Source organism: Leucoraja erinacea, chromosome 10 (assembly GCF_028641065.1).
Source record: "Leucoraja erinacea ecotype New England chromosome 10, Leri_hhj_1, whole genome shotgun sequence".
In the NCBI taxonomy this organism is placed as follows: Eukaryota; Metazoa; Chordata; class Chondrichthyes; order Rajiformes; family Rajidae; genus Leucoraja; species Leucoraja erinaceus.
Genome location: NC_073386.1, coordinates 8994614 through 9010087, shown reverse-complemented (window position 1 = coordinate 9010087; position 15474 = coordinate 8994614). Strand labels below are relative to the sequence as shown.

The 15474-nt window shown below is 42.8% G+C and overlaps 1 protein-coding gene and 1 long non-coding RNA gene across 5 annotated transcripts in view; one reads left to right on the top strand and one right to left on the bottom strand.

Moving 5' to 3' along the window:
* mtf2 (metal response element binding transcription factor 2) overlaps positions 1-15474 on the bottom strand; it is a 31831-nt gene that overhangs the window by 13317 nt on the left and 3040 nt on the right. For all 4 annotated transcript variants that reach the window (XR_008724095.1, XM_055641419.1, XM_055641420.1 and 1 more), the window contains 5 exons: positions 11118-11344; positions 8472-8553; positions 6951-7046; positions 6769-6869; positions 875-1023 (listed from right to left, as the gene is read on the bottom strand). Coding sequence is in view for 3 of the 4 variants with exons in the window: in XM_055641419.1 (XP_055497394.1) it covers positions 875-1023; positions 6769-6869; positions 6951-7046; positions 8472-8553; positions 11118-11324 (635 nt within the window). In the remaining variant the exon portion in view is untranslated. The remainder of the gene's footprint in view (positions 1-874; positions 1024-6768; positions 6870-6950; positions 7047-8471; positions 8554-11117; positions 11345-15474) is intronic.
* Positions 4191-5230, top strand: LOC129700759 (uncharacterized). Its single transcript, XR_008724096.1, has 2 exons — positions 4191-4317; positions 4386-5230. It is a non-coding gene; the product is annotated as an uncharacterized LOC129700759 (long non-coding RNA).

Here is a 15474-nt window from a genome sequence, read left to right as displayed (position 1 = left end):
GTGAAAAATTTAATGTAGTTCCGAGACATGGGTCATGAAAGTTAAATTCTAGACGCATATTTGATGCTCGGCCCACAGCCTAAAAGCACTCCAAAGAGCAGGCGCTGCGTTAAAAGCCGATTGACACAAATAACAAAGATCAAAGTAATTGAACTGTCATAGGCCAACCCATTTGTTTTGTGTGTACCCATAGATTGCATACCAACAGCCCAATATTGAGAAACTACAGCTACAGTAAGTTGATGACCATGTCCTGGATTGGTCATGTATATGACATGAGAACATCTTCATTGCCAATTGAACTTCAGCCTATAGCCAGAAAAGAAAGATTAATCAAAATTAAAATTTAAGGCAAGTTTGCAACACTCCACTTGAAGACAAATTTGGCTGCATTGCTTCTGTCCAAGTGAAGCACACTGGAATGGGAAACTCACGGATCAATTTTGAATAGTACCAAGAAGCTAATGCTATAAAGAACAAAAGGATCAGAACACGAATTAAGTTAAAATATTCAATTAATATTTGTCTGAAGGGCCATGACCCGAAACGTCACCCATTCACTCTCTTCAGGTGCTGCCTGTCCCGCTGAGTTACTCCAGCTTTTTGTGTCTATCTTCGGTTTAAGCCAGCATCTGCAGTTCCTTCCTACACAATTAATATTTTATTCAACTGAAGATTGTTTACGCCAAAATTAAACAAGAGTGCTTTACTCTCTTAGGAGGATAATGTCATTTTCCATGATCATGAGTGCCCTGAATCGGTTTAACTCAGAAAAGGACAGAAGGATTGGCTCTCCTTCATAGGGAATAGGTGAACAGTTTTTATATATCAAGTAATATCACATTCAATCTAAATCACAAAATATTTCACTTACTCCCCAGGGCCTCCACAGTAACAATAACACTGCTCATGATTTGTTTTATGGCCTGCATCCCACTGAAGATCTTCCAACTGATATGGCAATGTCTGCTTCATGACTTGCAGAGCTTTGGCATTTGGTCCCTTCTTAAGAGCTCCGCCCCTCTGCAATGGAAGCAAAGTAAATCATAACTGATCAGTTAAAGCTACAAACCCCAAGGGTGAAAATGCCCAGGTACAGTTCCCGTATCCTAGTTTCAACTATTTTGACAATGTAGTAATTATTCCATCATTGGAATATTTATCAAATAAAGAGCACGGATGGGTACCTCACAGCACTCAAGATGCATCCTCTGCAATGAGAAACTTAGTGGAATGACCACTAAAAGAAGTAATTACAGTATTACATTACTACATTCTGTAGCCCTAATCATTGTCATGTGCTGCTGTGCCAGGATGAGGGTTTAGCTCTCCTGCAGCAATGAAACAGTTAAAGTGAGCTCATCACTGCACGATTCAGTGTGGAATGAGCCATGGAAGCAATGTGCAATGATGCTTTCAGGGCTGGTGTCGGATGAGTGATGTAGCCGCTCAATGCTAGGATGCAGGGCTGAGTTTAGCATCCTGGCTGACAGTGGGTGAGTTACATTGCTGGGGACTGGCCTGGCAGTGCACAAGAATAGTAGGATTAAACGAGTACTTACCAGTATGAAGTTTGATCTGTATTTTATGAGGAGTTACGGTGAGGTATTACGTGAAGAACCCAGCTCTACTGCGCATGCGGCATACTTCGAAGCAGCGGTGTGAAATCACAGGATAGACACAATATTTGAAGTAAGATAGTAAAGATCACGAGACATCAGTTTATTAGTTTGATCTATATAATGAGGGTGGGAGCGGCGGGCACGTAATACCTCACCGTAACTCCTCATAAAATACAGATCAAACTTCATACTGGTAAGTACTCGTTTAATCCTACTATTTTACTTCGGAGTCACGTGAGTGATTCCGTGAAGACTTCAAAGGTCTGTGATTTCAAACCGTGTAACAGTTTTTATTTCACTCACTGCCGAAGTTTATGAGGGAGGAAGTGTTATCGTAATCAACCAGTGGATCTGCTTTCAAAAGAAACAGAAAGGTATTTGTTAACAATAACAACATAAAGAGCTCCCCTGAGCTTAAATTAATATTGCAGTTTGTAATATTCTTCTGCAATTAAATCAGGTTTATCAACGGTTTATAATAAAAAATGTTCAGAACGTCGTTCCCTTGACCATCCTGCTGTATTGAAAATGTGGTCAACCGGGATGTCCATTCGTTCAGCCGCTGATACCAATGCTGCCCTAGTGGAATGGGATTAAATGTATTATTATCTATTCCGGCAGCTTTCAGTACCTGTTTGAGCCACCTTGGAGTGGTTTGGCTCGTACCCCGTCTTGGGTTACTGTGGTTGACCCATAGGCTTTCCTCTCCCTCTAAGATTGTGTGTTGTGTCTATATATAGTAGTAGATGGGTCACCACACTCAACCTGGACTCTGGTGGGTAGGCCCGGAACCCCACCAGTGAATTGGGCGTTCCTGGTCCATATAGCCATATAACGACTACAGCACGGAAAACACAGGCGATCTCGACCCTACTAGTTCGTGCCGAACTCATAATCTCGCCTAGTCCCAAATACCTGCGAGTTAGATTTTACCAGACCTAAATATGAACGTGATGCGTCCGGGGTAATCACCATGTATCTAGTCTAGTTTATGGAGTGACCGGACTCTGTGAGCGTGTACGAGAGCCATAAGCATGAGCGTTTTTTAAAACATAGATTAAGCAAGCTGAGGGATCTGGCTGGTGCCATTCTCTGAGATATGTCAATATCACACCAATATCCCATACATGGGTATATACCTGGGTGTTTGGGGCTTATATTATAGTTGCCCTTCATAAGTTTACCTTCAGTGGATGGGATCCCATGCTCCGCTGTCATGCTGTTTTAGATAAGCAGATAAGGCGCTTCATGCTGTATTTACGGCATTGTAACTCACCTTTTGGTCATGGTGTAGATGTTCCAGGAACTCCAATACGTCAGTGGTTGAATAATTCGGTATGTTGTCCCTGCGTCGTGGCAGTATTTTACCCATGTTAGCTTTTAGTGACTGTTCGCAGGGATGCCGACATGGTGGTCCCTTGGATAATCCCAGTCCCTGGTAAGGTCTATTCAAACCCTGCACCCAGGAGTTTGATGTTTCCCTGGCATGGGTGGCTTGTGCCTGATACTGGGTTGAGTCAGCAACCATGGTCCACTAGGGAAATCCATAGGTGACTCGCCCACCGTGTCGTGATGAACTGGGAACCATGGCTGTGTAGGCCGGTCGGGCACGTTCAATATCTCGGAGACTCCCATCTGTATTCCGAAGTGCCCGTCTGATGAGGCAGAAGGGAGGAAGGCAAAGCAGAAATTACCCCTTCCAGCGTGTAGGCATCTATCGCTGCTGCCTCTAATCTGGTTCCCAAGTCACATACATAGGTTACTGGTGATTCCTTCTTGTGCAACCAAATTGATATCTGGCTTTCAAACTGCTTAATACCTTTAGCAGATATTTTGGGTTTAACATCTATTCAATGTAATCATAAATTTACCCCGTGACCTGGTGTCTCCCACTGTGTTCTAGCTTCCTAGGACATAGGCAGCTGATAGTTAAAATGTCTTTTCACACACCATTGCCAGATTTGTTTGACCAATTTGATGCACAACAATGATTATTATGCTCCCCATATGGTTGATATAAGCCTCCACCATAGTATTATCAATCCGTAACCACATATGTACATGCTGCATTTGAAATGCATATGTTTTTTAGCCCAATAGGCGCTCACCAATCCCAAGTAGTTGATGCCCGGTATGTGTAGTAACGATGTTTGTGAATTGGTCCATCTGTTACCTGTGCTGGATATGGAGTTTAGTTGCTCCCCAGCCTAAAGTATTGGCATCGGTTTTTAATAACCAAATTGGGATTGGTGATGATAATAGGGCTGAAAACTATGCCAAATAGATGTCTACCCACCACCTTAGTTGTGATATAGCTTCAGTGGGTTCATTCATGATTTGATTATAGTGACCCAAGTACCTAGGCAAAGTAACAGTCATATGGACGGAATTATTATTGAAGCCCAGATAATCCTTGGTAGTTAACGCTTCAATACTGGTTTATCTGGGCGTGGGATAAACCTCAGAGCTTAGGGAGCTGTTTCGTAGCTAGAACTGCTGCCACAGCTAATTCCTTTGTTTCCCCTAATATGAGGATATCATCCAATATATGCCATGATTATGCTTGTTTTCTTAATATTTTCATGGCCGTTTGATATTTATAATAGATTTAGGGCAGAAGTTAGACCATAGGGACTGCTCTATGCTCCCATGGTTGCCCTAACCGGGATATCCATTATCCAGGTAAAATTTTTAGGTATCTATAATGATCCTAGTGTATGGGTATAAGATAGTTAGCATCTTCCATATCAATGCTCCCCTTAGGTATCCTTGGGAGATCAGATGCCTGGCAGTGACAAAAACCCATCTCCATCTTAAAGTGTATATATACTCAACAGATTTATTTAGTGATATTAGATCAATGATGATGCTACATTCACCATCTTTTGTAGTTTCCAATGGTTCATGTTTACTCCCATGATCCGTTTAGTAATAAGCCTTTCTAGTTCAGCTTGACCTTCTCACTTCTCTTTTCTTAGAGGGAGAAAGTGCCCTTTGGGCGCATTGCTGAACTGGCGGTAATATGCCCAATTTGAATTCGTTTTTATCCTCTAATACTGTTGAGTATATTTTAGTTATTTGTGACAGCATCCCATGCTTTATTAACAAGTGTAAATGCCCCCCCCCCCCCCCCGCAGTTAGTAGAACACCCTTGTTTAGTGTAAACTGGGAGGAACCAGACTACCTACCTCCATGTTTGTTGTTTTCTCATGAAGGCGTAGTTTGCTGGTATGCTGGTGCTGTCGGTGGGGCGGCGCATCTTCCCACGGCTCCGCTCTGGGCCCCGTCTAAAAAGAACTTTGGGGGTAATGTGAAGCGGTCGCCAGGCTTTCACCAGTCCTTGTTTGATATCGCTGGTGGATGCCGAGGGGTGCTGCCAGCTGGGTGTTGGATGCGATGTCCTGCTCGTTCCATGGCCTGCCTTCATGAGGCGCACAGGTTTAGCTGCCTCTCTTCCCGCAGCAGCGGTTTGCATAGCCCCATATATTTGGGGTTGCGGGCAGGTCTATATGCACCATTGTTCAGTCGAGTATCCCAAATTTGGGAACATCTTAGGCGTCAGCACCCTGGTAGTGCAATGGGATAGTCTCATCCTGGGAGAGTATAAACCGTGGAAAAACGAGCAAAGGCGGTAACATCTTGACCCTTCTGTAGAATTTGCTGCTTGTCTGCGAGTCCGCTGACCCAGCTGCCTGCGGATTTGCCTCTGGAAAGGCCTGCTCCTGCAGGGCTTTGTTGGGAAGATGGTCGCGTGGAGGAGCCATGTAGTGGCCCACGACACCCAGTAGCTCTTCCTGATCCTGCTCCCCTGGCATACTGCTGTTCTCGTCCGCCTGCCCAGCGTTTAAGCCAGCCCAGCCCTGGCCTCCTTAGCTAGCCTCAAAAGAGGGAGCAAAAGGGTGTGCTATAAATTGGAGGAGGCATAGCTCAAACTCCGCTGTTGCATCAATCCCTCGACAAGGGAGATGGCTAGTGCAATAGCACTGGGGTAGGAGTCAGCTCCCTTGGCATTCAGCCAGTGCCCCTTTATTCCTGGAGGTGAACTCCATGACCTCCTCTGGCTTGGGGAGACAGACATACTTATTTTTGCTGTCTCCAACCTGTTCCAGTTTTGGAGGAAGTTGGCTCCTGTAGAACCTGTTGAATTGGGAAGATTTTTCTCTTACCTGTATGTAGAGGCTGCCTGCCGTTTTCCAGGCGGCATTGTGGCGGTTCCCGGGCGGCGATTCTCTTTGTCAGGAGTCTGCAGGGCTGCCGGTCGGGTTTTTAAAACTTCCCGCCGGTCCACTGCTGTTACCAAACAGCTGTTCAGCGGACCGGCATCAGCGCAGCTCCTTGCAGCGGTCCGCAGCGTTTGCGGTCCGGGTAGCGCCTTTTCCCCGTCCACTGTCGGCTCCACGCTGGAGTCGAAACGGGGCCGCTCACCATGCCTCTCTACTTTGCTCCCCCTGGAGCAAAAACCACAAGGCCCGATTAAGGTAAGTACTTACCTCTCGTCCTTGGATGCGGGAGCTGCCCGACTCCCGCTGGCCGCGTTCTGCACAGCTGTGCGTAATGCCGCATGCGCAGTAGAGCTGGGTTCTTCACGGAATCACTCACGTGACTCCGAAGTAAAATCCTATAGTTTTCTCATTGCCCTCTTTGGATATGATGGAAACTGCCGACTCCCAAGCTCTTGTCTCACTGCACAACTTTCAGCAGCCTGCAGATCTCTTTGATGACAAGTTCGGAACAGGTGACTGACCATTAAATTTCTTATCAAAACATTTCTGAACTAGATCGAGCTGCACAGTGAAAAAGAGATAGCCATTTCCAACATAGCAAGAGATAAAGAAAGAAATCCCAACATTGTGTCAACATATGGTGCAGCAGCTTGTCCCCAGCAAAGGCCCCTCAATTGCTGCACCAGGTACAGCCCAACACATTACTTTGCTAGCCCGAAACCCTATTCACTCGACACTACACAGTGCTGCAATAAAGTCACTATTCCATTCCTTTGCATCAGGAGCACCAGAGGAGATTGTGCCAGGCTCCCGGTGTAACAGCTCACATCCCAAAGAGATACCCTTTTAAAAATACAGTTGATATGAAGGACCAAGCGTACAGTCTGTGGGGCTGTACTAAATGGAGCATCAATGTACAATACCTTTGTGGTAGTGGCAAAGACACACTGACGGCACAACCACTTAGCATCCGAGGCAATCACACTTGAATCTATGTTAGGCATGTGGCATTTCTGATGATAACCTATTGAAAAATAATTAGAATGTTAAAATACTTAATTGTTTAAAAATTACCTTTTCAAAACCCCAATTTTAGTTAGATTACCTTGTCCACACTTGTCACAGATAACCATTTCATTGGGTACTTCAGAGCACTCCTCCTGGCATATTGTGCAAACCATCTCTCCACCTCCACAGGCTCCTGGGGTTAAATGCACAGTGATATCGTTTGCCCACATTTTAACAATCAAACAGCTGTTCACAAAAATAATTCAAGATTGTGTTGAACCTGCTTTGACATTTCAGCTACCTCGGATGATTAAAATTTTAAATTATTTAAAGATTAATATGGTCATTGTACCAAAACTACAGTACCAATGGTAATAGTAACTTTTTCAATCATTGGTGCTGGATCAAAATGATGATTGCCAAAAATTAAACCATTCCAAGAAAGATGCCCATCGGCAGCTCATGGACATATACAGAAGGACAATTCTAGAATTTTACATTACTACCAGCAACCACATTCAGAGAACATTGAATTTTCCAATAGCTTTCACTTTTTAGCAAACTTAGAAAAACACAGCATATGAGGCATACTAACTTAAACCTAACCACGGAAAGGATGACCATGATCTGATTGACTTAATAATTGTTCCAAAATGGACAGTCTACTCTTTACAGCCAGATATTTTTCATACAAGCTCAAATTAATCCGCAAGTCAAAAAACAAAGTGGAAAATCAATGCCCGCAAAAAGCCAAATCAAGAGAAACCCTTGTAAAATAATTTATTTGAGTACTTGCCACACAAAGAGGGCGGCGGCAGTGGCACAGCAGCAATTGCTGCCTTACAGCGCCAGAGACCCGGGTTCGATACAGACTATGGGTGTTGTCGGTAATGAATTTGTACATTCTCCCCATGATGGCGTGGGGTTTCTCCGAGATTTTTGGTTTCCTCCCACATACCAAAGACGTACAGCTTTGTAGGTTAATTGGTTTGGTATAAGTGTAAATTGTCCCTAGTGTGTGTAGGATAGCGTTAATGTGCAGGGATCACTGATTGGTGCGGACTTGGTGGGCCAAGGGGCCTGTTTCCGCGCTGTATCTAATCTAAACTAACAACATTTTGAATTATGCAGCTTTGTCATTTCATTCCCTGTCTGTTCAAATCCATTACAAAGAATGCAAGTGTGACATCTTTGACTGAAATATTATATGGGAAGTGAAATTTGATTTTGATCATTCCTAAATGTGTAAAAAATAAATTCAATTACAAATAAGAGCTGAGAAAACTAAAATTTTGCTTAAATTTCCATAGATGTGCAAACTATAGGTCAACCCATACTGGGGACCTTTTCTGTGATAATTTTCACCTTTCTGCATAATACTTCCCCTAAATCAATCACTCTTTACAATCTCCACCATGGGGGAAAAAAAACACTCACCATGGCAGAATATCAGTGATCACCAAATTTAGTCTGCACAGGGAACCTGATATACAATCGATACTAAACTAACAAATCTGATGCCAAAAAACAGAAACGACTTACCCCAGATTCATGTACTAATCTCAACAAACTTGATTCCAACAAAGCATCACCAATTAAGAAAATTAGAAATAGTTACCAGTCTGAATGTCTTTCCACAAGACCCAAGATTTTGAACTGTCTTCAAAGATGACAAAGCAGCTCTCTTTCTGTTTGTTTACCTTTAAAGGAAATTGGGAAGAAACATTATATTTTATAGAAATGCAGACTTAAAATCCCTTGATTTTCCCAATTATATTCACCTCATTCGTAGACACCCCTTTTCTCACCAAGCCAAGTAATTTTCAATTCAATTAGTAAAGGAAAGTAAATCCCTGGCCCCAAAGTATAAGTAGTAGCTTTGGGCGTTTACTCATTACAAAATACAAAACTCAAATTCCCAATACAATGTAGCATTATTTGAAATAGTTCCCTTATTATATCAATCAGGAATATGCTTCGATGAACAAATATGCAGAAACTGATACAGTACAAAAATATTCACACGATGCCCGAGAAAATGGGGACAAACAGCAATAATGACCCAAATGACCCTACACGGCTGCACTGCCATAAAAACACCGCGGCCAGTCAATTTGAATTTCACCTTCCCACAATTTCAGTACGTCCCTCAATTGCTTTGGCAATCAAAAAAGATCAAACTTGAATCAATCCGTAATATACAGAGTGTGCGCATGCGTAAGCTTCTGCAGAAGGAAAATAGCCACAATAAACACAATGAACAGGAACTCCTAGATTTCTTGAATATCAGGCATTCCCTGAATCTTAATGCTGAAAAGACAATTGCACTCTCAATTTTCCCTACCACATTAGATCATGTTATGGTTCTCATACTCCATCAACCACATTCTTAGTCACCGTACTCACCTAAGTTACATATTTATTTTGCCGATGGTATCCCAGTTTTATTTCACACCTACCATTGCATCAAACTCAGAAACATTATACCCCATAATTTCTTCAAAACCTTCGAATATGGTTGGTCAGAAATTTGAAACCCAAGGATTGATCCTTTCATTACCATATTAGTTCCAGCATAGAATAGAATGCCCTTTATTGTCATTCAAACAAACAAAAGTTTGAACAAAATTTCCTTCCCTAGTCATAATAACAGCAAAAAAAAAAAGGTTTTTTTAAATGGTCAATCTAAAATAATCTAAAATTCACAATCCATGTTATTATCTCCAAGGCAACAATCCCATATTTATGTAATAATACTTCATCCTGCAGCATAAATGTTTTTTTGAAGATCAACATGCCTTAATTTAGAGGCTCTTTTTAGTTTAGTATAGTATAGTATAGTATAGTATAGCTTCATTGTCATTTTCCCAAGTACTCACATACCCAGATGAAACAAAAAAACGTTGCTCAACCAGTGCGTAGTAAAAAATAAATAAAAATAAAAATACATATATCATGAACAAATTAAACACTCTACTCTCTACTAAACATCAACAGGCATTCCGATCGGCAGCGGCACGACAGTGGCTCTGCTGCAGTGTGTCCAGGTTGGTGGTTGGTGCGCGATACTTTGGCAGGGGGGGCAAAGTCCGTTTATCAGTCTTATAGCCTGCGGGAAGAAACTGAGGAGCATCCTGCTGGTTTTGCAGCTAATGCTCCCGTACCTCTTCCCAGATGGCAGGATGGAGAATATGTGATGCAATGGGTGGTAGGGGTCTTTGATGATGGAGATGGCTGCTGATACATCTCTTCCTGTATATGTCCAGCAGGAAAGGGAGTGGAGCACCAATAATCCTGCTGGCGGTCTTCACAATCCTGTCTAGTTGGTGCTGTTCGTACGCCTTGTAGCTCCCGAACCAGGAAGTGATGCCTGGTTTTACCACTCTTCCGGCCAAAACGCCAAGAAAATGGTTTGAGAAAATAGTTTCACGAGATCAACTCAGGCCCATACTTTAAAAGTGTCACAAATAGATGTCAGGAACCTCCTTGCAAGTGATTCTAGTTCTTCCTTTTGAATAGTTGTCTATATTTAATGTTTACTACCTTTCAATCCAAGTGCTCCATAATCTCTGCGGCTAGATGATCAAAATCTGTGTATTTTACTATACTGGTCACTGATACTTAAAAGCCTTGTGTATGTCAAAGCCACAGAGCAAGTCAGGTGTCAATCCCATTGACTTCTTCAGCATTACTAAACTCATGTTTCTTATTTTCAGCATATAGTTCAAAAGTAGTTAATACTGTCTCTGTAATTTACTATTATACTAATCACACAACCTGTCTACTTTTGTCCACTCCAATTTTTTAACAACTTAATTTCACTGGGAGAGTAATTCTATCTTTTATCGGCTAGATTAAGATCCTCGAGCAATTGTCCGATCCTCAATAGCAAAAAATAATCAATCCATCAGAAAATTCAAAACACTAGAGTTAAAAAAAAAAGTAACACCAATCATAAGTAAGCAGTGGGCATCATGTATGAAATAAAATGAAGATATTAACACTTGACAGTATGAAATATTTGTGAATTCAATAGAACGTTTATGCATTCAGTTAATTTTTGTAACTGATTCTAGTGAGGAGGAAAATGAAAGTTGATTCATTCTTGAATTCGGACTATCATTTTTGCAGACAATAATTTGTACCTCTTCCATAAAGCTAGAAAAGTTGAGACAGATCCTTTACATTTACATTAGCCATTTTGCATGATCCTGCCTTGTTTCACAATAAACACACTTGAAGAACAAGAGTATATTAATTTTACCTTTTTGACTGTTCCAAGATAAAACAAGCCATCTGACCATCTGGCTAGGACATCCTGACCTTCTTCAAACTTGCATACTGGTCTTTTTCCTTTTGATCCATCTTGTAATGACAAGTGAACCGAGGACACTGGCGTCTTCAGGTTACGGTGGGAGGGAGATAGTTTGTGGAGAGATGAGTTACCTACTCCCGTTCCGTCTCTGTCCATCAGGAAAATGGCATCATCAGCTGCAAATTAAAGTTCAAAATTAAGTTGTTTTATTATTTATCGACCATATTGCATTGTAAAGTCACATCTAGCATGGAGCTCCTGTATGTCCAGTCTAAGACGCAATGAAATTTGATCATACTTCCATTTCACCTGAAATCTTTCTAGTGCCTCACCCAATTTGCCATGAAATAAGACCCAACCTACGCCATATTTGAGGGGAAGTGAAAGGTTCAATACAAGATTGGATTTGTGGTGTCTCTCAGAACATTTCAAATGTTTGTACTTAACAAAAAAAAAAATTCTGATACATGTTCACTATTTCCGTCAATGTTGAAATAGAACAATATAAACAAAGGTTAACCAAACATTTGCTCCTTCATGACAAAGATAAAGGTATGACATTATACCCGCTGAAATGCTCTCCTAGCTCTCTAAACAAACTAAAATAGCCAAGAGCAAGTAACAGTGCCGATTTATTCATCAGTTGGTAGACACAAAATGCTGGCATCTCTGGAGAGAAGGAATGGGTGACGTTTCGGGTCGAGACCCTTCTTCAGACTAAAAGTAGAAACATAGTCTGAAGAAGGGTCTCAACCCGAAACAGCCATTGAGAGAACAGTAAGTAAAGCTAAGATAGACACAAAATGCTGGAGTAACTCAGCGGGCCAGGCAGCATCTCCGGAGAGGTGGATTGGGTGACGTTTCGGATCGAGACCCTTCTTCAGACTAAAAGTAGAAACATAGTCTGAAGAAGGGTCTCAACCCGAAACAGCCATTGAGAGAACAGTAAGTAAAGCTAAGATAGACACAAAATGCTGGAGTAACTCAGCGGGCCAGGCAGCATCTCCGGAGAGGTGGATTGGGTGACGTTTCGGGTCGAGACCTTTCTTCAGACTTCGACCCGAAACGTCATCCATTCCTTCTCTCCAGAGATGCTGCCTGACCCGAGTTACTCCAGCATTCTTTGTCTACCTTCGATTTAAACCAGCATCTGCAGTTCTTTCCTACACATTTTGTCCGCTCCATTGCGAAATTTGTTCATCAGTTGGCAGGTCCCAATCAAAAGTGGAGCTATGAAAATGGTCACAAAAGTTAGTGAGTAAATGTAGAAACAGAAAAAAAATAGGTGTAGGAGTATTCAAGCCATTTAATATGATCATGGCTGATCATCTAACACGAGTACCCCATTCCTGCTTTTCCCCCCATACCCCTTGATTCCTTTAGCCCCAAGAGCTAAATCCAACTCTCTCTTGAAAACATCGTGAATTAGCCTCCACTACCTGTTGCACAGAGAATTCCACAGATTTTCAGTCCTAAATGGCCTACCACTTATTCTTAAACTGTGAGTCCCGGTACAACATATTCTTCCAAACTTGGAAATAAAAATAGAATTTGGATTGCTCTATCGGGCTGTCACCCGGAATCCTATAAAGGAGACAAGACTTCCTTGCCCCACCCAATATTAATGGCCCAAACACTGCTGAAACACGAGTGCTGATTTCAAAGATTACTAACAGCCTCCCATTGATGAGCTTGTTTCATCCGATATGGTCCAAATCACATTCTTTAGCTGGAGGTCAGTTTCTAGTTTAATTGGCAATGCTTATACATCACAGCTTCGCACATCTATATTATTAAATCTCTGTTCTGGACCGCTTTTGGCCTTCTGTGCTGAGATTTCCGAGAGAACGCCGCCACCTACGGCCGTCATTTTTGGCCACCTCGCTCAGAGCCCCCCTCCGCCGCATGTGTGCCGAGGAATTTTCCCGTCGATGAAAAATTACAGAGATATTAAATGTTTTTACAAAATTCCTCATTCTCTCTGCTGCCCCTGCTGGAGGGAGGGGGAGGGACTATAAAACCATGAAGTGGTGTGCCTCAATCAGTCTCTGCAAGTGGTATGCCTCAATCAGAGCTCTGAATAACACTGAACAAATGTCTCCACAGCTGTGAGTACCCATAATGTGGTTTGAAAATGAAAATATGGTTAGTTTGAGGGAAAAAAGCACTGCCTGCAAATGGTTGTTTGGGTTGAAGTAAAAACGGCACCCTCTCTCTCTCCCCTCACCTCTCTCTCTCTCTCTCTCTCTCTCTCCCCCGTCTCTCTCTCTCTCCCCCCCCCTCTCCATCACCCCTCTCTTTTTCCCCTCTCCTTCCCCCCCACATCCCTACCCTACCGTCCCTCCCCTCCACACACCCCCTACCCCCTTCCCTCCACCCTCCCTCCCCGCTCCCACACCTCTCAGCACCCCCCCCACTCTCACCCTCTCTCTCTCTCTCCTCCCCCACCTCTCCCCCCCCTCACCCACCCTCCCCTTCTCCCCCCCCTCACCCACCCTCCCTCTTCTCCTCCTCTCCACCCCCCCCCCATCCCTCTTGCCCCTCTCTGTGTCTCTGTCTCTGTCTCTCTCTCCCCCTCACTCTCTAACTGCATGCCGCCTCCCCCCCCCCCCCCCCCCCACAACCACACGTTGGAGTAACAGACCCAACGGGTCTGCATCTGGTCTAGTCTTTTTCTAAATGTTTGCTTGCGCATAAAGAACATAATCTAGTTGAACAAATTAGGTCATACAATTCCTTGAACCTGCTGCACCTTTCAATTAAGTTATCAAATCTGATCTTGACTAAACTGCACTTTCCTGTCTGCTAACCTTTAAAGTTCTCTATTGACAAGGCCCACAGAACAAGCCTGGAAAAACATTAGAGATCAAATGCATCTACTGGCCACACTGCAGAACCGCACTCTCATCAGTACTGATGCCTCACTCTTCTAATTACTTGCGTACTATATGCTTACTTTGTTTCATTCATAAGCACACCCAGATCTCTCTGTACTGAATCTTGTCATCTCCCTCCATTTAATATTTTGCAATTCCTCCACCAAAGAGTAAGTTCTGGTGTTTTCCACTTTTATTCCAGCTATGAATGTTTTACTTATTCACTTAACCTGTATCCACCTCGCAACATGCATTGCCACCCATCTTTGCATCACTGGCAAATGTGGCTACAACACACAGTTCCTTCATTCAAGACATTATGTGGGTTATAATTAGTTGACGTCACAGTACTGATTCCCGTGACATCCGACTATCTTGCTAACCTAAAAGTGATTCAATTATTCCAACTTACTTTATATTTGACCAATACAAATGGTCAACACTGACAGCCAGAGGAACTGAGGTTCAACTACTGTTTATGAAACTGAATGTTCACTCGTTTTTAAACATTCACAATTTTGTTAAGCTTCAAGTCTTTTAAGCTCCTGGGAACCATCATCTCCAAGAACCTTAAATGGGGGGCCACCATCGACTCCACAGTCAAAAAGGCACAACAGAAGATGTACTTCCTACGGCAGCTGAGGAAGCACCATCTGCCACAGGCAATGAAGGTCCAATTCCATTCAGCCATCGTAGAGTCTGTCCTCACCTCCTCCATCATGGTCTGGTTTGGCTCAGCCACCAAGCACGTCATCCGGAGGCTGCAGCGATTTGTCCAATCAGCTGAGGTGATTGGCTGCGACCTTCCCTCCATTGACGAACTATACACTGCAAAGGCCAGTAAGCGAGCGGGTAAGATCATCTCTGACCCCTCTCACTCTGGCCACAAACTCTTTGAATCGCTTCCTTCTAGAAGGCAACTCCGGATTGTCAAAGCTGCCACAGCCAGACATAAAAACAGCTTTTCTCCACGAGTAGTAGCTCTACTCAATAACCAAAAATCTGTAGCCTCATTTTACTCTGGTAGTTTATTTAATTCACGTTTAATCGATAATGTTTTACGTGCATTTCCTAACTGTCACTGTATGTTATGTTGTCACTTGGAGGCGGAACACCAAGGCAAATTCCTTGCATGCCAATAAACTTATTTATTCATTTTCAACAGCACAAAGGAAGGAAGAGTATCAAAAATTTAGATTTACTCTAACAGCTACCCCCAAAACCATTAGATACATTTAAATCACTAAACTAATTCAACTAAAAAGCTCTACTTGCTCTGAAGAAAGGAACTGCAGATGCTGGTTTACATCAAAGATAGATATAAAATGCTGGGGTAACCCAGCAGAACAGGCAGCATCTCTGGCGAGAAGGAATGTATGACGTTTCAGGTCAGTCTGAAGAAAGGTCTCGACCCGATACGTCACCCAATC